The sequence below is a fragment of the Pseudophryne corroboree genome (genome assembly GCF_028390025.1).
Source record: "Pseudophryne corroboree isolate aPseCor3 chromosome 12 unlocalized genomic scaffold, aPseCor3.hap2 SUPER_12_unloc_3, whole genome shotgun sequence".
Lineage (NCBI taxonomy): Eukaryota > Metazoa > Chordata > Amphibia > Anura > Myobatrachidae > Pseudophryne > Pseudophryne corroboree.
In genome coordinates this window covers 275030-299934 of record NW_026967487.1, presented here as the reverse complement: position 1 = coordinate 299934, position 24905 = coordinate 275030, and the positions used below count along the sequence as shown (strand labels likewise).

At 48.0% G+C, this 24905-nt stretch overlaps 1 protein-coding gene across 1 annotated transcript in view; it reads right to left on the bottom strand.

The window, feature by feature from the left end:
• Nucleotides 1–24905, bottom strand: part of LOC134983029 (immunoglobulin superfamily member 11-like) — a 287145-nt gene that overhangs the window by 165627 nt on the left and 96613 nt on the right. Inside the window, exons 3-4 of the mRNA XM_063948726.1 lie at nt 19903–20107; nt 16938–17093 (exon numbers count right to left, since the gene is read on the bottom strand). Of these exons, the coding sequence (XP_063804796.1) occupies nt 16938–17093; nt 19903–20107 (361 nt within the window). The remainder of the gene's footprint in view (nt 1–16937; nt 17094–19902; nt 20108–24905) is intronic.

The following is a 24905-nucleotide window of genomic DNA, read 5'->3' as shown; positions in this document are numbered from 1 at the left end:
GAGGGGACCATACAGTGATATATGAGGGGGGATAAGACAGCTCTCGGCACACACCGATATGTGGTATTATTATTATATAGGGGAGAGGGGACCGTACAGTGATATATGAGTGGGGATAACACAGCTCTCGGCACACACTGATATGTGGTATTATTATTATATAGAGAAGAGGGGACCGTATAGCGATATATGAGGAGGAATAACACAGCTCCCGGCACACGCTGATATGTGGTATTATTATTATATAGGGGAGAGGGGACCGTACAGTGATATATGAGGAGGAATAACATAGCTCCCTGCACACACTGATATGTATTATTATTATATAGAGGAGAGGGGACCGTACAGTGATATATGAGGAGGAATAACACAGCTCCCGGCACACACTGATATGTGGTATTATTATTATATAGAGGAGAGGGGACCGTACAGTGATATATGAGGAGGAATAACACAGCTCCCGGCACACACTAATATGTGATATTATTATTATATAGAGGAGAGGGGACCGTACAGTGATATATTAGGAGGAATAACACATGTCCCGGCACACGCTGATATGTGGAATTATTATATAGGGGAGAGGGGACCGTACAGTGATATATGAGGGGGAATAACACATCTCCCGGCACACGCTGATATGTGGTATTATTATTATATAGAGGAGAGGGGACCGTACTGTGATATATGAGGGGGGATAACACAGCTCCCTGCATACACTGATATGTGGTATTATTATTATATAGGGGAGAGGGGACCGTACAGTGATATATGAGGGGGGATAACACAGCTCCCGGCACACAATGATATGTGGTATTATTATTATATAGGGGAGAGGAGACCATACAGTGATATATGAGAGGAATAACACAGCTCCCGGCATACGCTGATATGTGGTATTATTATTATATAGGGGAGAGGGGACCATACAGTGATATATGAGGGGGGATAACACAGCTCCCAGCACACGCTGATATGTGGTATTATTATTATATAGGGGAGAGGGGACCGTACAGTGATATATGAAGGGAATAACACAGTTCCCGGCACACGCTGATATGTGGTATTATTATTATATAGGGGAGAGGGGACCGTACAGTGATATATGAGGGGGAATAACAGAACTCTCGGCACACTGATATGTGGTATTATTATTATATAGGGGAGAGGGGACTGTACAGTGATATATGAGGGGGGATAACACAGCTCCCGGCACACGCTGATATGTGGTATTATTATTATATAGGGGAGGGGGGACCATACAGTGATATATGAGGGGTGGATAACACAGCTCCCGGCACACACTGATATGTGGTATTATTATTATATAGGGGAGAGGGGACCGTACAGTGATATATTAGGGGGAATAACACAGCTCCCGGCACACTGATATGTGGTATTATTATTATATAGGGGAGAGGGGACCGTACAGTGATATATGAGGGGGAATAACACAGCTCCCGGCACACGCTGATATGTGGTATTATTATTATTATTATATAGAGGAGAGGGGACCGTACAGTGATATATGAGGGGGAATAACACAGATCCCGGCACACGCTGATATGTGGTATTATTATTATATAGGGGAGAGGGGACCGTACAGTGATATATGAGGGGGAATAACACAGCTCCCGGCACACGCTGATATGTGGTATTATTATTATATAGGGGAGAGGGGACCGTACAGTGATAATATGAGGGGGAATAACACACCTCCCGGCACACGCTGATATGTGGTATTATTATTTAATAGAGGAGAGGGGACCGTACAGTGATATATGAGGGGGAATAACACAGCTCCCGGCACACGCTGATATGTGGTATTATTATTATATAGGGGAGGGGACCGTACAGTGATATATGAGGGGGAATAACACAGCTCCCGGCACACGCTGATATGTGGTATTATTATTATATAGGGGAGAGGGGACCGTACAGTGATATATGAGGGGGAATAACAGCTCCCGGCACACGCTGATATGTGGTATTATTATTATATAGGGGAGAGGGGACCTACAGTGATATATGAGGGGGAATAACACAGCTCCCGGCACACACTGATATGTGGTATTATTATTATATAGAGGAGAGGGGACCGTACAGTGATATATGAGGAGGAATAACAGCTCCCGGCACACGCTGATATGTGGTATTATTATTATATAGAGGAGAGGGGACCGTATAGTGATATATGAGGAGGAATAACACAGCTCCCGGCACATGCTGATATGTGGTATTATTATTATATAGGGGAGGGGGGACCGTACGGTGATATATGAGGGGGGATAACACAGCTCCCAGCACACGCTGATATGTGGTATTATTATTATATAGAGGAGGGGGGACCGTACAGTGATATATGAGGAGGAATAACACAGCTCCCGGCACACACTGATATGTGGTTTTATTATATACGGGAGAGGGGCCCGTACAGTGATATATGAGGGGGGATAACACAGCTCCCGGCACACGCTGATATGTGGTATTATTATTATATAGGGGAGGGGGGACCGTACAGTGATATATGAGGAGGAATAACACAGCTCCCGGCACACACTGATATGTGGTATTATTATTATATAGAGGAGAGGGGACCGTACAGTGATATATGTGGGGGAATAACACAGCTCCCGGCACACACTGATATGTGGTATTATTATTATATAGAGGAGAGGGGACCGTACAGTGATATATGAGGAGGAATAACACAGCTCCCGGCACACACTGATATGTGGTATTATTATTATATAGAGGAGAGGGGACCGTACAGTGATATATGAGGGGGAATAACACAGCTCCCGGCACACGCTGATATGTGGTATTATTATTATATAGGGGAGAGGGGACCGTACAGTGATATATGAGGGGGGATAACACAGCTCCCGGCACACGCTGATATGTGGTATTATTATTATATAGGGGAGGGGGGACCGTACAGTGATATATGAGGAGGAATAACACAGCTCCCGGCACACACTGATATGTGGTATTATTATTATATAGAGGAGAGGGGACCGTACAGTGATATATGAGGGGGAATAACACAGCTCCCGGCACACGATAATATGTGGTATTATTATTATATAGGGGAGAGGGGACCGTACAGTGATATATGAGGGGGGATAACACAGCTCCCGGCACACACTGATATGTGGTATTATTATTATATAGAGGAGAGGGGACAGTACAGTGATATATGAGGGGGATAACACAGCTCCCGGCACACTGATATGTGGTATTATTATTATATAGAGGAGAGGGGACAGTACAGTGATATATGAGGGGGGATAACACAGCTCCCGGCACACACTGATATGTGGTATTATTATTATATAGGGGAGAGGGGACAGTACAGTGATATAGGAGGAAGAATAACACAGCTCCCGGCACACACTGATATGTGGTATTATTATATAGGGGAGAGGGGACTGTACAGTGATATATGAGGGGGATAACACAGCTCCCGGCACACGCTGATATGTGGTATTATTATTATATAGAGGAGAGGGGACCGTACAGTGATATATGAGGAGGAATAACACAGCTCCCGGCACACTGATATGTGGTATTATTATTATATAGGGGAGAGGGGACCATACAGTGATATATGAGGAGGAATAACACAGCTCCCGGCACTCACTGATATGTGGTATTATTATATAGGGGAGAGGGGACCATACAGTGATATATGAGGGGGATATCACAGCTCCCGGCACACGCTGATATGTGGTATTATTATTATATAGAGGAGAGGGGACCGTACAGTGATATATGAGGGGGATAACACAGCTCCCGGCACACGCTGATATGTGGTATTATTATTATATAGAGGAGAGGGGACAGTACAGTGATATATGAGGGGGAAAACACAGCTCCCGGCACTCACTGATATGTGGTATTATTATTATATAGGGGAGAGGGGACCGTACAGTGATATATGAGGGGGAATAACACAGCTCCCGGCACACTGATATGTGGTATTATTATTATATAGGGGAGAGGGGACCGTACAGTGATATATGAGGGGGAATAACACAGCTCCCGGCACACGCTGATATGTGGTATTATTATTATATAGAGGAGAGGGGACCGTACAGTGATATATGAGGGGGAATAACACAGCTCCCGGCACACGCTGATATGTGGTATTATTATTATATAGGGGAGAGGGGACAGTACAGTGATATATGAGGGGGGATAACACAGCTCCCGGCACACGCTGATATGTGGTATTATTATTATTATTATATAGAGGAGAAGGGACCGTACAGTGATATATGAGGGGAAAAACACAGCCCCCGGCACACACTGATATGTGGTATTATTATTATATAGAGGAGAGGGGACCGTACAGTGATATATGAGGAGGAATAACACAGCTCCCGGCACACGCTGATATGTGGTATTATTATTATATAGAGGATAGGGGACCGTACAGTGATATATGAGGGGGAATAACACAGCTCCCGGCACATGCTGATATGTGGTATTATTATTATATAGGGGAGAGGGGACGGTACAGTGATATATGAGGGGAATAACACAGCTCCCGGCACACGCTGATATGTGGTATTATTATTATATAGGGGAGAGGGGACCGTACAGTGATATATGAGGAGGAATAACACAGCTCCCGGCACACGCTGATATGTGGTATTATTATTATATAGAGGAGAGGGGACCATACAGTGATATATGAGGAGGAATAACACAGCTCCCGGCACACACTGATATGTGGTATTATTATTATATAGGGGAGAGGGGACCGTACAGTGATATATGAGGGGAATAACACAGCTCCCGGCACACGCTGATATGTGGTATTATTATTATATAGGGGAGAGGGGACCGTACAGTGATATATGAGGGAAATAACACAGCTCCCGGCACACGCTGATATGTGGTATTATTATTATATAGGGGAGAGGGGACCGTACAGTGATATATGAGGAGGAATAACACAGCTCCCGGCACACACTGATATGTGGTATTATTATTATATAGAGGAGAGGAGACCGTACAGTGATATATGAGGAGGAATAACACAGCTCCCGGCACACGCTGATATGTGGTAGTATTATTATTATATAGGGGAGAGGGGACAGTACAGTGATATATGAGGAGGAATAACACAGCTCCCGGAACACACTGATATGTGGTATTATTATTATATAGGGGAGAGGGGACCGTACAGTGATATATGAGGGGGAATAACACAGCTCCCGGCACACGCTGATATGTGGTATTATTATTATATAGAGGATAGGGGACCGTACAGTGATATATGAGGGGGGATAACACAGCTCCCGGCACACACTGATATGTGGTATTATTATTATATAGAGGATAGGGGACCGTACAGTGATATATGAGGGGGGGATAACACATCTCCCGGCACACACTGATATGTGGTATTATTATTATATAGGGGAGAGGGGACCGTACAGTGATATATGAGGGGGAATAACACAGCCCCCGGCACACACTGATATGTGGTATTATTATTATATAGGGGAGAGGGGACAGTACAGTGATATATGAGGAGGAATAACACAGCTCCCGGCACACACTGATATGTGGTATTATTATTATATAGGGGAGAGGGGACCGTACAGTGATATATGAGGGGAATAACACAGCTCCCGGCACACGCTGATATGTGGTATTATTATTATATAGGGGAGGGGGGACCGTACAGTGATATATGAGGGGAATAACACAGCTCCCGGCACACTGATATGTGGTATTATTATTATATAGGGGAGAGGGGACCGTAAAGTGATATATGAGGGGAATAACACAGCTCCCGGCACACGCTGATATGTGGTATTTATTATATAGGGGAGAGGGGACCGTACAGTGATATATGAGGGGAATAACACAGCTCCCGGCACACGCTGATATGTGGTATTATTATTATATAGAGGAGAGGGGACTGTACAGTGATAAATGAGGGGGAATAACACAGCTCCCGGCACACGCTGATATGTGGTATTATTATTATATAGGGGAGGGGGGACTGTACAGTGATATATGAGGGGAATAACACAGCTCCCGGCACACTGATATGTGGTATTATTATTATATAGGGAAGAGGGGACCGTACAGTGATATATGAGGAGGAATTACACAGCTCCCGGCACACGCTGATATGTGGTATTATTATTATATAGGGGAGGGGGGACCGTACGGTGATATATGAGGGGGGATAACACAGCTCCCAGCACACGCTGATATGTGGTATTATTATTATATAGAGGAGGGGGGACCGTACAGTGATATATGAGGAGGAATAACACAGCTCCCGGCACACACTGATATGTGGTATTATTATATAGGGGAGAGGGGACCGTACAGTGATATATGAGGGGGGATAACACAGCTCCCGGCACACGCTGATATGTGGTATTATTATTATATAGGGGAGGGGGGACCGTACAGTGATATATGAGGAGGAATAACACAGCTCCCGGCACACACTGATATGTGGTATTATTATTATATAGAGGAGAGGGGACCGTACAGTGTGATATATGAGGGGGAATAACACAGCTCCCGGCACACACTGATATGTGGTATTATTATTATATAGAGGAGAGGGGACCGTACAGTGATATATGAGGGGGAATAACACAGCTCCCGGCACACGCTGATATGTGGTATTATTATTATATAGGGGAGGGGGGACCGTACAGTGATATATGAGGAGGAATAACACAGCTCCCGGCACACACTGATATGTGGTATTATTATTATATAGAGGAGAGGGGACCGTACAGTGATATATGAGGGGGAATAACACAGCTCCCGGCACACGATAATATGTGGTATTATTATTATATAGGGGAGAGGGGACCGTACAGTGATATATGAGGGGGGATAACACAGCTCCCGGCACACACTGATATGTGGTATTATTATTATATAGAGGAGAGGGGACAGTACAGTGATATATGAGGGGGATAACACAGCTCCCGGCACACTGATATGTGGTATTATTATTATATAGAGGAGAGGGGACAGTACAGTGATATATGAGGGGGGATAACACAGCTCCCGGCACACACTGATATGTGGTATTATTATTATATAGGGGAGAGGGGACAGTACAGTGATATAGGAGGAAGAATAACACAGCTCCCGGCACACACTGATATGTGGTATTATTATATAGGGGAGAGGGGACTGTACAGTGATATATGAGGGGGATAACACAGCTCCCGGCACACGCTGATATGTGGTATTATTATTATATAGAGGAGAGGGGACCGTACAGTGATATATGAGGAGGAATAACACAGCTCCCGGCACACTGATATGTGGTATTATTATTATATAGGGGAGAGGGGACCATACAGTGATATATGAGGAGGAATAACACAGCTCCCGGCACTCACTGATATGTGGTATTATTATATAGGGGAGAGGGGACCATACAGTGATATATGAGGGGGATATCACAGCTCCCGGCACACGCTGATATGTGGTATTATTATTATATAGAGGAGAGGGGACCGTACAGTGATATATGAGGGGGATAACACAGCTCCCGGCACACGCTGATATGTGGTATTATTATTATATAGAGGAGAGGGGACAGTACAGTGATATATGAGGGGGAAAACACATCTCCTGGCACTCACTGATATGTGGTATTATTATTATATAGGGGAGAGGGGACCGTACAGTGATATATGAGGGGGAATAACACAGCTCCCGGCACACTGATATGTGGTATTATTATTATATAGGGGAGAGGGGACCGTACAGTGATATATGAGGGGGAATAACACAGCTCCCGGCACACGCTGATATGTGGTATTATTATTATATAGAGGAGAGGGGACCGTACAGTGATATATGAGGGGGAATAACACAGCTCCCGGCACACGCTGATATGTGGTATTAATATTATATAGGGGAGAGGGGACAGTACAGTGATATATGAGGGGGGATAACACAGCTCCCGGCACACGCTGATATGTGGTATTATTATTATATAGAGGAGAAGGGACCGTACAGTGATATATGAGGGGAAAAACACAGCCCCCGGAACACACTGATATGTGGTATTATTATTATTATATAGAGGAGAGGGGACCGTACAGTGATATATGAGGAGGAATAACACAGCTCCCGGCACACGCTGATATGTGGTATTATTATTATATAGAGGATAGGGGACCGTACAGTGATATAGGAGGGGGAATAACACAGCTCCCGGCACATGCTGATATGTGGTATTATTATTATATAGGGGAGAGGGGACGGTACAGTGATATATGAGGGGAATAACACAGCTCCCGGCACACACTGATATGTGGTATTATTATTATATAGGGGAGAGGGGACCGTACAGTGATATATGAGGAGGAATAACACAGCTCCCGGCACACGCTGATATGTGGTATTATTATTATATAGAGGAGAGGGGACCATACAGTGATATATGAGGAGGAATAACACAGCTCCCGGCACACACTGATATGTGGTATTATTATTATATAGGGGAGAGGGGACCGTACAGTGATATATGAGGGAAATAACACAGCTCCCGGCACACGCTGATATGTGGTATTATTATTATATAGGGGAGAGGGGACCGTACAGTGATATATGAGGGAAATAACACAGCTCCCGGCACACGCTGATATGTGGTAGTATTATTATTATATAGGGGAGAGGGGACCGTACAGTGATATATGAGGAGGAATAACACAGCTCCCGGCACACACTGATATGTGGTATTATTATTATATAGAGGAGAGGAGACCGTACAGTGATATATGAGGAGGAATAACACAGCTCCCGGCACACGCTGATATGTGGTAGTATTATTATTATATAGGGGAGAGGGGACAGTACAGTGATATATGAGGAGTAATAACACAGCTCCCGGAACACACTGATATGTGGTATTATTATTATATAGGGGAGAGGGGACCGTACAGTGATATATGAGGGGGAATAACACAGCTCCCGGCACACGCTGATATGTGGTATTATTATTATATAGAGGATAGGGGACCGTACAGTGATATATGAGGGGGGATAACACAGCTCCCGGCACACACTGATATGTGGTATTATTATTATATAGAGGATAGGGGACCGTACAGTGATATATGAGGGGGGGATAACACATCTCCCGGCACACACTGATATGTGGTATTATTATTATATAGGGGAGAGGGGACCGTACAGTGATATATGAGGGGGAATAACACAGCCCCCGGCACACACTGATATGTGGTATTATTATTATATAGGGGAGAGGGGACAGTACAGTGATATATGAGGAGGAATAACACAGCTCCCGGCACACACTGATATGTGGTATTATTATTATATAGGGGAGAGGGGACCGTACAGTGATATATGAGGGGAATAACACAGCTCCCGGCACACGCTGATATGTGGTATTATTATTATATAGGGGAGGGGGGGACCGTACAGTGATATATGAGGGGAATAACACAGCTCCCGGCACACTGATATGTGGTATTATTATTATATAGGGGAGAGGGGACCGTAAAGTGATATATGAGGGGAATAACACAGCTCCCGGCACACGCTGATATGTGGTATTTATTATATAGGGGAGAGGGGACCGTACAGTGATATATGAGGGGAATAACACAGCTCCCGGCACACGCTGATATGTGGTATTATTATTATATAGAGGAGAGGGGACTGTACAGTGATAAATGAGGGGGAATAACACAGCTCCAGGCACACGCTGATATGTGGTATTATTATTATATAGGGGAGGGGGGACTGTACAGTGATATATGAGGGGAATAACACAGCTCCCGGCACACTGATATGTGGTATTATTATTATATAGGGAAGAGGGGACCGTACAGTGATATATGAGGAGGAATTACACAGCTCCCGGCACACGCTGATATGTGGTATTATTATTATATAGGGGAGGGGGGACCGTACGGTGATATATGAGGGGGGATAACACAGCTCCCAGCACACGCTGATATGTGGTATTATTATTATTATATAGAGGAGGGGGGACCGTACAGTGATATATGAGGAGGAATAACACAGCTCCCGGCACACACTGATATGTGGTATTATTATATAGGGGAGAGGGGACCGTACAGTGATATATGAGGGGGGATAACACAGCTCCCGGCACACGCTGATATGTGGTATTATTATTATATAGGGGAGGGGGGACCGTACAGTGATATATGAGGAGGAATAACACAGCTCCCGGCACACACTGATATGTGGTATTATTATTATATAGAGGAGAGGGGACCGTACAGTGTGATATATGAGGGGGAATAACACAGCTCCCGGCACACACTGATATGTGGTATTATTATTATATAGAGGAGAGGGGACCGTACAGTGATAATATGAGGGGGAATAACACAGCTCCCGGCACACGCTGATATGTGGTATTATTATTATATAGGGGAGGGGGGACCGTACAGTGATATATGAGGAGGAATAACACAGCTCCCGGCACACACTGATATGTGGTATTATTATTATATAGAGGAGAGGGGACCGTACAGTGATATATGAGGGGGAATAACACAGCTCCCGGCACACGCTGATATGTGGTATTATTATTATATAGGGGAGAGGGGACCGTACAGTGATATATGAGGGGGGATAACACAGCTCCCGGCACACGCTGATATGTGGTATTATTATTATATAGGGGAGAGGGGACCGTACAGTGATATATGAGGGGAATAACACAGCTCCCGGCACACGATAATATGTGGTATTATTATTATATAGGGGAGAGGGGACCGTACAGTGATATATGAGGGGGGATAACACAGCTCCCGGCACACACTGATATGTGGTATTATTATTATATAGAGGAGAGGGGACAGTACAGTGATATATGAGGGGGATAACACAGCTCCCGGCACACTGATATGTGGTATTATTATTATATAGAGGAGAGGGGACAGTACAGTGATATATGAGGGGGATAACACAGCTCCCGGCACACTGATATGTGGTATTATTATTATATAGAGGAGAGGGGACAGTACAGTGATATATGAGGGGGATAACACAGCTCCCGGCACACACTGATATGTGGTATTATTATTATATAGGGGAGAGGGGACAGTACAGTGATATAGGAGGAAGAATAACACAGCTCCCGGCACACACTGATATGTGGTATTATTATATAGAGGAGAGGGGACTGTACAGTGATATATGAGGGGGATAACACAGCTCCCGGCACACGCTGATATGTGGTATTATTATTATATAGAGGAGAGGGGACCGTACAGTGATATATGAGGAGAAATAACACAGCTCCCGGCACACTGATATGTGGTATTATTATTATATAGGGGAGAGGGGACCATACAGTGATATATGAGGAGGAATAACACAGCTCCCGGCACTCACTCATATGTGGTATTATTATATAGGGGAGAGGGGACCATACAGTGATATATGAGGGGGATATCACAGCTCCCGGCACACGCTGATATGTGGTATTATTATTATATAGAGGAGAGGGGACCGTACAGTGATATATGAGGGGGATAACACAGCTCCCGGCACACGCTGATATGTGGTATTATTATTATATAGAGGAGAGGGGACAGTACAGTGATATATGAGGGGGAAAACACAGCTCCTGGCACTCACTGATATGTGGTATTATTATTATATAGGGGAGAGGGGACCGTACAGTGATATATGAGGGGGAATAACACAGCTCCCGGCACACTGATATGTGGTATTATTATTATATAGGGGAGAGGGTACCGTACAGTGATATATGAGGGGGAATAACACAGCTCCCGGCACACGCTGATATGTGGTATTATTATTATATAGAGGAGAGGGGACCGTACAGTGATATATGAGGGGGAATAACACAGCTCCCGGCACACGCTGATATGTGGTATTATTATTATATAGGGGAGAGGGGACAGTACAGTGATATATGAGGGGGGATAACACAGCTCCCGGCACACGCTGATATGTGGTATTATTATTATATAGAGGAGAAGGGACCGTACAGTGATATATGAGGGGAAAAACACAGCCCCCGGCACACACTGATATGTGGTATTATTATTATATAGAGGAGAGGGGACCGTACAGTGATATATGAGGAGGAATAACACAGCTCCCGGCACACGCTGATATGTGGTATTATTATTATATAGAGGATAGGGGACCGTACAGTGATATATGAGGGGGAATAACAGTGGCGCACCCAGGGGGGGTTTCCGAGTACCCAGAAACCCCCCTCCACTAAAAAAAAAAAAAAAAAAAAAAATTTTTTTTTTTTTTAGCTGCATGAGTATTATTAATGACTGTCTAGCATCCTCTGCAGCCTGCTGTCTTCCTGGTGGCACTTGCAAGTGCAATAAAAGTTTACTTTATTTTAATTATAGTACATATATATCCATGTGCCTACATATATACACATGTATATACATACATACATACATATAAACACACACACACATATGATATATATATATATATATATATATACATGTGTATATATATATGTGTACTGTATGTGTGTGAATATATATATATATATATATATATGTATGCATGTTTAATATGCTATGTATATGTGTATATGGGTTCACTACGATCTCCCGGCGGCCGGCCTCCCGGCGACCAGCATACCGGCGCTGGGAGGCCGGCCGCCGGCTTACCAACAGTGTGGCGAGCGCAAATGAGCCCCTTGAGGGCTCGCTGCGCTCGCCACGCTACGCGCGCCACACTATTCTATTCTCCCTCCAGGGGGGTCGTGGACCCCCACGAGGGAGAATAAGTGTCGGTATGCCGGCGGTCAGGCTCCCGGCGCCGGTATGCTGGTCGCCGGGAGCCCGACCGCCGGCATACTGAAGACCACCCGTGTATATGTATGTGTGTGTGTATGTATATATATAATATATATATATATGTGTGTGTGTGTAGATATATGTATATATATATATATGTGTAGATATATATATATATATATATACACACACACACACACACACACACACACACACACACACACACACACACACACAGACACACTAGTTTTACGGACCCAGCATATACTGGGTCACCTCAGTCCCCACCCCCGTGATTGGCTCCGCCCAGTTCTGGAAACCCCCCCATGCAAATCCTGCGTTTGCCACTGAATAACACAGCTCCCGGCACATGCTGATATGTGGTATTATTATTATATAGGGGAGAGGGGACGGTACAGTGATATATGAGGGGAATAACACAGCTCCCGGCACACACTGATATGTGGTATTATTATTATATAGGGGAGAGGGGACCGTACAGTGATATATGAGGAGGAATAACACAGCTCCCGGCACACGCTGATATGTGGTATTATTATTATATAGAGGAGAGGGGACCATACAGTGATATATGAGGAGGAATAACACAGCTCCCGGCACACACTGATATGTGGTATTATTATTATATAGGGGAGAGGGGACCGTACAGTGATATATGAGGGGAATAACACAGCTCCCGGCACACGCTGATATGTGGTATTATTATTATATAGGGGAGAGGGGACCGTACAGTGATATATGAGGGAAATAACACAGCTCCCGGCACACGCTGATATGTGGTATTATTATTATATAGGGGAGAGGGGACCGTACAGTGATATATGAGGAGGAATAACACAGCTCCCGGCACACACTGATATGTGGTATTATTATTATATAGGGGAGAGGGGACCGTACAGTGATATATGAGGGGAATAACACAGCTCCCGGCACACACTGATATGTGGTATTATTATTATATAGAGGAGAGGGGACCGTACAGTGATATATGAGGAGGAATAACACAGCTCCCGGCACACGCTGATATGTGGTAGTATTATTATTATATAGGGGAGAGGGGACAGTACAGTGATATATGAGGAGGAATAACACAGCTCCCGGAACACACTGATATGTGGTATTATTATTATATAGGGGAGAGGGGACCGTACAGTGATATATGAGGGGGAATAACACAGCTCCCGGCACACGCTGATATGTGGTATTATTATTATATAGAGGATAGGGGACCGTACAGTGATATATGAGGGGGGATAACACAGCTCCCGGCACACACTGATATGTGGTATTATTATTATTATATAGAGGATAGGGGACCGTACAGTGATATATGAGGGGGGATAACACATCTCCCGGCACACACTGATATGTGGTATTATTATTATATAGGGGAGAGGGGACCGTACAGTGATATATGAGGGGGAATAACACAGCCCCCGGCACACACTGATATGTGGTATTATTATTATATAGGGGAGAGGGGACAGTACAGTGATATATGAGGAGGAATAACACAGCTCCCGGCACACACTGATATGTGGTATTATTATTATATAGGGGAGAGAGGACCGTACAGTGATATATGAGGGGAATAACACAGCTCCCGGCACACGCTGATATGTGGTATTATTATTACTATATAGGGGAGGGGGGACCGTACAGTGATATATGAGGGGAATAACACAGCTCCCGGCACACTGATATGTGGTATTATTATTATATAGGGGAGAGGGGACCGTAAAGTGATATATGAGGGGAATAACACAGCTCCCGGCACACGCTGATATGTGGTATTTATTATATAGGGGAGAGGGGACCGTACAGTGATATATGAGGGGAATAACACAGCTCCCGGCACACGCTGATATGTGGTATTATTATTATATAGAGGAGAGGGGACTGTACAGTGATATATGAGGGGGAATAACACAGCTCCCGGCACACGCTGATATGTGGTATTATTATTATATAGGGGAGGGGGGACTGTACAGTGATATATGAGGGGAATAACACAGCTCCCGGCACACTGGTATGTGGTATTATTATTATATAGGGGAGAGGGGACCGTACGGTGATATATGAGGGGAATAACACAGCTCCCGGCACACGCTGATATGTAGTACAGGTTGAGTCTCCCTTATCCAAAATGCTTGGGACCAGAGGTATTTTGGATATGGGATTTTTCCGTATTTTGGAATAATTGCATACCATAATGAGATATCATGGTGATGGGACCTAAATCTAAGCACAGAATGCATTTATGTTACATATACACCTTATACACACAGCCTGAAGGTCATTTTAGCCAATATTTTTTTATAACTTTGTGCATTAAACAAAGTGTGTCTACATTCACACAATTCATTTATGTTTCATATACACCTTATACATACAGCCTGAAGGTCATTTAATACAATATATTTAATAACTTTGTGTATTAAACAAAGTTTGTGTACATTGAGCCATCAAAAAACAAAGGTTTCACTATCTCACTCTCACTCAAAAAAGTCCGTATTTCGGAATATTCCGTATTTCGGAATATTTGGATATGGGATACTCAACCTGTATTTATTATATAGGGGAGAGGGGACCGTACAGTGATATATGAGGGGGAATAACACAGCTCCCAGCACACACTGATATGTGGTATCATTATTATATAGGGGAGAGGGGATCGTACAGTGATATATGAGGGGGAATAACACAGCTCCCGGCACACGCTGATATGTGGTATTATTATTATATAGGGGAGAGGGGACCGTACAGTGATATATGAGGGGGAATAACACAGCTCCCGGCACACACTGATATGTGGTATTATTATTATATAGGGGAGAGGGGACCGTACAGTGATATATGAGGGGGAATAACACAGCTCCCGGCACACACTGATATGTGGTATTATTATTATATAGGGGAGAGGGGACCGTACAGTGATATATGAGGGGGAATAACACAGCTCCCGGCACACGTTGATATGTGGTATTATTATTATATAGGGGAGAGGGGACCGTACAGTGATATATGAGGGGAATAACACAGCTCCCGGCACACGCTGATATGTGGTATTATTATTATATAGAGGAGAGGGGACCGTACAGTGATATATGAGGGGGGATAACACAGCTCCCGGCACACACTGATATGTGGTATTATTATTATTATATAGAGGATAGGGGACCGTACAGTGATATATGAGGGGGGATAACACAGCTCCCGGCACACGCTGATATGTGGTATTATTATTATATAGAGGAGAGGGGACCGTACAGTGATATATGAGGGGAATAACACAGCTCCCGGCACACACTAATACACCCTCTTCTCCATTCTGACCACATTTGCATCACTGTAATTGGAACCATAAAGCTTTTCTTGAGACTATAAATGAAGTGTATTGTGAGAGGAAGAACCCACGCCCGGCACTTAGGGTGTATTGGTGCTTTGATCTCAGTGTACTACATGTTATAAACGCTTATTGGAGTTTAGAATACCTTCTGTGTGTCTATTGTTTGTTGGGGTTTTGGCGATTTCCCTTTCCTTCGCTCCTTTGCAGTTTAATGTCTATTAAGTGCGCTTATTTGTCACAGATTTAAAAATGGGTCAGTAATCAGGAGACAGTATGGGGGGTATCCAATTAACCCTGAGAAGCTGGCACTAAGCGAGGATTCGAGTCAGACACGTAAAGTGCCCAATATCCAGCCCTAGGAGACACATTTTTCTGCCATAACACATAAGTCCGGAAACTTATCCCAGACCCCCGAAATGGGTCATTTAGCACTCAGTAGAAATGGCTGTAACTGGACAGCCCGCTGCAGTATATGCCCTGTTTGGGCATGTAGTAAAGTGCCACGTGCAATAGTATACCCCCCTTTGGCTTGCTCTAAAGGATATTATAAAGAGGCAAGACTCTCCCCTGACCTTCTCCTGTCTCAGGCCACCGATTGGATTGGCCTGTGTATGTCTCACAATGGTAGTCTAATTAATAAGACGTTATAGCCAGTGGTCTAAGGAACCATGGCATATGAACCCTGGCGTGTAACAAGCAGACGCTTGCTCTGAGCTGGGAGGTAGCGTTTGTCCTGTTGATTCTCTCACCTTCTCGGCTGGTGATGAGCACCTGACCATCAGGTGGGATTTTCTCCCATTGGAACGTTGGCGTTGGAACCCCTTCTGTTACTGAGCAACGGAGATGAATCCTTCCTCCTTCTTGGCTGTGGCCTTCGCTGGAGCAGTCCGGACTTGAGGGAGGGACTGTAGAGACAGTACAAATATATATAATTCTCCAAACCAATGTTTACATACAGGGGTCTATTCATCATCACTTCATCTATACAGAAGCAGGTGATGATTATTATTTCTTCCGGTTCCTTAGGGCTCTACAGAGAAAACGTTGGGGTTGTAGGTGGTAGATGAGGAGCCAGGCATCAGTTAAGCTTTTGAGATATCCCAAGACGCCCCGGTCCGCCCCCCCTATACGCTTCTTTTTTACTTTGTATTTTTAAACTGTTTTTCTGTAAATGGGCCAGCAGTGTTAGGCAGTCCCCAGGACGCCCCACGACAGCGCCGGAACGCCCGCAGAGCCAACGGGCAGGGACAGGTACTTACGGCGGAATCGGGCGAACGCAGCTAGCACCACTACCTCCAGAGACCCCAGGACTACGTGGCCGGCATCGGTAAGGCTGAAATCGTATTCCGACACGCGTCCTGGGAGAAGGACCGCAACGCTGGTGTGGACACTAGATGGACCAAAGACTCCACTAGACGAACAGGGCTCCTGGCACAGGCAGCGCATAATACGCACACATTAACGGTTGTTTAAATATGGGGGATCCCTACACAATTTTTTCCCTGTATTTTTACAACCAGGACCGTCTCAAAGAGCCCGAGGCTGGTCACGCGTAGGAGGGGGGACCCTACGCAATTTTTTTTTTTTACATTTGTCACCTAAACAGACCCTTCCCCACAGATAACCATGCAGAGATCTCACTGATCCATGCATGACTATCCAAACACGCCAGGAACAAGCAGGTCGATTTTTTTGCTGCTTTTTTTAACGAATCGCAAAAAAATACAACCACAATTAACCATTCAGAAACCAACACCCAAATACGAACTAATAGTAAATTCCCGTGTTGTATGAACAAACAGCCGCGTTTGACCGACGGTCTATTCATTCGTATTTCTGATCTCTGCCGTGAAAACCATTACGAATAGCCCCAACACTGCCGAGATTTGTGCTTAGTAAATTCCTGTGTTGCCACTTAGAAAAAAACCCCAAAGGGGGTCATTCCGAGTTGATCGCTAGCTAAAAATGTTCGCTGCGCTGCGATTAAGGAAAAATCCAGCACTTCTGCGCATGCTGCACAGTGCGCACGCGCTACGTACTTTCAAAATGGCTGATGTATTTTTACACAAGGTCTAGCGAAGCATTTCAGTCGCACTGCTGACCGCAGAGTGATTGACAGGAAGTGGGCGTTTCTGGGTGTCAGCTGACCGTTTTCAGGGAGTGTTCAAAATAACGCAGGCATGCCAGGAAAAACGCAGGCGTGGCTGGGCAAACGCAGGGTGTGTTTGTGACGTCAAAACAGGAACTGAACAGTTTGAACTGATCGCAAGCGCTGAGTAGGTTTTGAGCTACTCTGAAACTGCACAATATTTTTTTGTAGCCGCTCTGCGATCCTTTCGTTCGCACTTCTGCTAAGCTAAAATACAGTTCCCAGAGGGCGGCGGCTTAGCGTTTTCACGGCTGCTAAAAACAGCTAGCGAGCGATCAACTCGGAATGATCCCCAAAATCTGACAAAATTGGGACTTTAGTAAATAAACCCCTATGATGGGACAGAGCGCACGATGGGACAGAGGGGACCATAGGACAGAGCGGACCATAGGACAGAGAGGACCATAGGACAGAGAGGACCACAGGACAGAGAGGACCACAGGACAGAGAGGACCACAGGACAGAGAGGACCATAGGACAGAGCGTATGATAGGACAGAGAGGAACATAGGACAGAGAGAACCATAGAACAGAGAGAACCATAGCACAGAGAGGACCATAGGACAGAGAGGACCATAGGACAGAGAGAACCATAGGACAGAGAGGACCATAGGACAGAGAGGACCGAGAACCATAGGACAGAGAGGACCATAGGACAGAGAGGACCATAGGACAGAGAGGACCACAGGACAGAGAGGACCACAGGACAGAGAGGACCATAGGACAGAGAGGACCATAGGACAGAAAGGACCATAGGACAGAGGGGACCATAGGACAGAGAGGACCATAGGACAGAGAGGACCATAGGACAGAGAGGACCATAGGATAGAGAGGACCATAGGACAGAAAGAACCATAGGACAGAGAGGACCATAGGACAGAGCGTACGATAGGACAGAGCGGACCACAGGACAGAGAGGACCATAGGACAGAGAGGACCACAGGACAGAGAGGACCATAGGACAGAGAGAACCATAGGACAGAGCGTATGATAGGACAGAGAGAACCATAGGACAGAGCGTATGATAGGACAGAGAGGACCATAGCACAGAGAGGACCATAGGACAGAGAGGACCATAGGACAGAGAGGACCATAGGACAGAGCGTACGATAGGACAGAGAGAACCATAGGACAGAGCGTATGATAGGACAGAGAGGACCATAGGACAGAGCGTATGATAGGACAGAGAGAACCATAGGACAGACCATATGATAGGACAGAGAGGACCATAGGACAGAGCGTACGATAGGACAGAGAGAACCATAGGACAGAGCGTATGATAGGACAGAGAGGACCATAGGACAGAGCGTATGATAGGACAGAGAGAACCATAGGACAGACCGTATGATAGGACAGAGAGGACCATAGGACAGAGCGTACGATAGGACAGAGAGGACCACAGGACAGAGAGGACCATAGGACTGAGCGTATGATAGGACAGAGAGGACCAGAGGACCATAGGACAGAGCGTATGATAACAATGAATATGAGAAGACAGTGGGACAAGGCTCATGGCACATAATGGAGAACAGATACATTGGATAAAGCTGATAATCTGTTGCTTACCGAGCACAGTGAGCCCGACCAGACCGATGTTGGGTGTTGCCCCATCTGGAGGGTTTATTACCGTGCACTGGTATGTGCCCGTGTCGGATGTACGGGTGTGGTTAATGAAGATACTGGCATCATGGGTGGGCTGAAAGGCAAATCTTACACGTCCCAAATATTCACTCAAACTTTCCACAACCTGACCCTGTTCATATGAGATGACCTATCCAGAGAGGAGACAATTACATGTAGTAACACAAACGTACAACCTAATCTGATCAGTACTTTCACACTAAGGTGTGATCATTTCCTAAACATAAGAAAAAATATCAGAGCGCAGAGATAAAGACGTCACTCAAACGGGATTAGAAGATATTTCATAATATAAGAATTGGCCAAAGTCCATGAACTAAGAGTGGAAAAAGCTAAAGACTAAAGGGACGTACACAGCTCTCCCCCCACTCATCACACATATTTCCCCTCGCTCATCACACAGCTCTCCCCCGCTCATCACACAGCTCTCCTCCCCCCGCTCATCACACATCTCTCCCCCCGCTCATCACACATCTTTCCCCCCCGCTCATCACACAGCTCTCCCCCGCTCATCACACAGCTCTGCCCCCCACTCATCACACAGCTCTCCCCCCGCTCATCACACAGCTCTCCCCCCGCTCATCACACATCTCCCCCCCCCGCTCATCACACAGCTCTCCCCCCCACTCATCACACATCTCTCCCCCCCACTCATCACACATCTCTCCTCCCCACTCATCACACATCTCTCCCCCCGCTCATCACACATCTCTCCCCCCGCCCATCACACAGCTCTCCCTACATCTCTTCCCCCCGCTCATCACACATCTCTCCCCCCCCGCTCATCACACATCTCTCCCCCCCACTCATCACACATCTCTCCCCCCCCACTCATCACACATCTCTCCCCCCCACTCATCACACATCTCTCCCCCCCACTCATCACACATCTCTCCCCCCGCTTATCACACAGCTCTCCCCCGCACATCACACATCTCTCTTCCCCCCCGCTCAGCACACACTCTCCCCCCCGCTCATCACACACCTCTCCCCCCCCCGCTCATCACACAATCACACATCTCTCCCCCCCGCTCATCACACATCTCTCCCCCCCGCTCATCACACATCTCTCCCCCCCGCTCATCACACATCTCTCTCCCCCGCTCATCACACATCTCTCTCCCCCACTCATCACACATCTCTCACCCCCACTCATCACACATCTCTCTCCCCCACTCATCACACATCTCTCTCCCCCACTCATCACACATCTCTCCCCCCGCTCATAACACAGCTCTGCCCCCCACTCATCACACAGCTCTCCCTACATCTCTCCCCCCCGCTCATCACACAGCTCTCCCCCCCGCTCATCACACAGCTCCCCCCCCCCCGCTCAGCACACAGCTCTCCCCCCGCTCATCACGCAGCTCTGCCCCCCAATCATCACACAGCTCCCCCCCCCGCTCATCACACAGCTCTCCCCCGCTCATCACACATCTCTCCCCCCCCGCTCATCACACATCTCTCCCCCCCGCTCATCACACACCTCTCCTCCCCACTCATCACACTTCTCTCCCCCCGCTCATCACACAGCTCTGCCCCCCACTCATCACACAGCTCTGCCACCCACTCATCACACATCTCTCCCCCCGCTCATCACACATCTCTCCCCCCCGCTCATCACACATCTCCCCCCCCCACTCATCACACAACTCTCCCCCCGCTCATCACACAGCTCTGCCCCCCACTCATCACACATCTCTCCTCCACCCCTCATCACACATCTCTCCCCCCCACTCATCACACATCTCTCCCCCCCACTCATCACACATCTCTCCCCCCCGCTCATCACACATCTCTCCCCCCCACTCACCACACATCTCTCCACCCCGGTCATCACACAGCTCTGCCCCACCCGCTCATCACACATCTCTCCCTACATCTGTCCCCCCCGCTCATCACACATCTCTCCTCCCCGCTCATCATCACACAGCTCTCCCCCCCCCACCCCCGGTCATCATCACACAGCTCTCCCCCCCCGCTCATCACACATCTCTCCCCCCGCTCATCACACCACAGCTCTGCCCCCGCTCATCACACAGCTCTCCCCCCGCTCATCACACAGCTCTCTTCCCCACTCATCATCACACAGCTCTCTTCCCTGCTCATCATCACACAGCTCTCCCCCCCCCCCCGGTCATCATCACACAGCTCTCCCCCCCGCTCATCACACAGCTCTCCCCCACCCGCTCATCACACATCTCTCCCCCCGCTCATCACACATCTCTCCCCCCGCTCATCCTACATCGCTCCCCCCGCTCATCATCACACATCTCTCCCCCCCCACTCATCACACAGCTCTCCCCCCCCCCCGCTCATCACACCACAGCTCTGCCCCCGCTCATCAACAGCTCTCCCCCCGCTCATCACACAGCTCTCTTCCCCACTCATCATCACACAGCTCTCTTCCCTGCTCATCATCACACAGCTCTCCCCCCCCCCCGGTCATCATCACACAGCTCTCCCCCCCGCTCATCACACAGCTCTCCCCCACCCGCTCATCACACATCTCTCCCCCCGCTCATCACACATCTCTCCCCCCGCTCATCCTACATCGCTCCCCCCGCTCATCATCACACATCTCTCCCCCCCCACTCATCACACAGCTCTCCCCCCCCCCGCTCATCACACAGCTCGCCCCCCCACTCATCACACATCTCTCCCTACAGCTCTCTCCCACCCGCTCATCACACATCTCTCCCTACATCCCCCCCCCCCCCTCATCACACATCTCTCCTCCCCCCCACTCATCACACAGCTCTCCCCCACCCGCTCATCACACATCTCTCCCTACATCACTCCCCCCCGCTCATCACACAGTTCTTCCCCTGCTCATCACACATCTCTCCTCCCCCGCTCATCACACAGCTCTCCCCCCCGCTCATCACACAGCTCTCCCCCCCCGCTCATCACACAGCTCTCCCCCCCCACTCATCACACAGCTCTCCTCCCCCCCGCTCATCACACAGCTCTCCCCCACCCGCTCATCACACATCTCTCCCTACATCTCTCCCCCCCGCTCATCACACAGTTCTTCCCCTGCTCATCACACATCTCTCCTCCCCCGCTCATCACACAGCTCTCCCCCCCACTCATCACACAGCTCTCCCCCCGCTCATCACACAGCTCTCCTCCCCCCCGCTCATCACACAGCTCACCCCCCCCGCTCATCACACATCTCTCCCTGCATCTCCCCCCCCCGCTCATCACACAGCTCTCCCCCCCCCGCTCATCACACAGCTCTCCCCCCGCTCTCATCACACAGCTCTCTTCCTCACTCATCATCACACAACTCTCTTCTCCGCCCATCATCACACAGCTCTCCCCCCCCGGTCATCATCACACAGCTCTCCCCCCACTCATCACACAGCTCTCCTCCCCACTCATCATCACACAGCTCTCCCCCCCCGCTCATCACACAGTTCTTCCCCCGCTCATCACACAGCTCTCCCCCACCCGCTCATCACACATCTCTCCCTACATCTCTCCCCCCCGCTCATCACGCAGTTCTTCCCCCGCTCATCACACATCTCTCCTCCCCCACTCATCACACAGCTCTCCCCCCCACTCATCACACAGCTCTCCCCCCGCTCATCACAAAGCTTTCCTCCCCCGCTCATCACACAGCTCACCCCCCGCTCATCACACAGCTCTCCCCCCGCTCATCACACAGCTCTCTTCCCCACTCATCATCACACAGCTCTCTTCTCCGCTCATCATCACACAGCTCTCCCCCCCCCCAGTCATCATCATACAGCTCTCCCCCCCACTCATCATCACACAGCTCTCCCCCCCCACTCATCATCACACAGCTCTCCCCCCGCTCATCATCACACAGCTCTCCCCCCGCTCATCATCACACAGCTCTCCCCCCGCTCATCACCACACAGCTCTCCCCCCCGCTCATCTTCACACAGCTCTCCCCCCCCTCATCACACAGCTCCCCCCCCTCTCATCACACAGCTCCCCCCCCACTCATAATACAGCTTTCTTCCCCGCTCATCATCACACAGCTCTCTTCCCTGCTCATCATCACACAGCTCTCCCCCCCGCTCATCATCACGCAGCTCTCCCCCCGCTCATCACACAGCTCTCTTCCCCGCTCATCATCACACAGCTCTCCCCCCCCGCTCATCATCACGCAGTCACACAGCTCTCCCCCCCGCTCATCATCACACAGCACTCCCCCCCGCTCATCATCACACAGCTCTCCCCCCCGCTCATCACACAGCTCTCTTCCCCGCTCATCATCACACAGCTCTCCCCCCCCGCTCATCACACAGCTCTCTTCCCCGCTCATCATCACACAGCTCTCTTCCCCGCTCATCATCACATAGCTCTCCCCCTCTCATCACACAGCTCCCCCCTACTCATCACACATCTCTCCCCCCCGCTCATCATCACACATCTCTCCCCCCGCTCATCACACACCTCCCCCCCCCCGCTCATCACACACCTCTCCCCCCCCCGCTCATCCTACATCGCACCCCCCGCTAATCATCACACATCTCTCTCCCCACCCACTCATCACACAGCACCTCCCCCCACTCAAACAGCTCTCCCCCCCCCCCCCGCTCATCACACAGCTCTCCCCCCCCCTGCTCATCACACAGCTCTCCTTTCCCTGCTCATCACACAGCTCTCCCACCCCCCCGCTCATCACACAGCTCTCCCTCCCCCCCGCTCATCACACAGCTCTCCCCCCGCTCATCACACAGCTCTCCTCCCCGCTCATCACACAGCTCTCCTCCCCGCTTATCACACAGATCTCCCCCCGCTCATCACACAGCTCTCCTCCCCGCTTATCACACAGCTCTCCCCCCGCTCATCACACAGCTCTCCTCCCCGCTTATCACACAGATCTCCCCCCACTCATCATACATCATAGTTGCCGACTTTTGGGCTGCTCTCTCCGGGAGAGAGCAGCC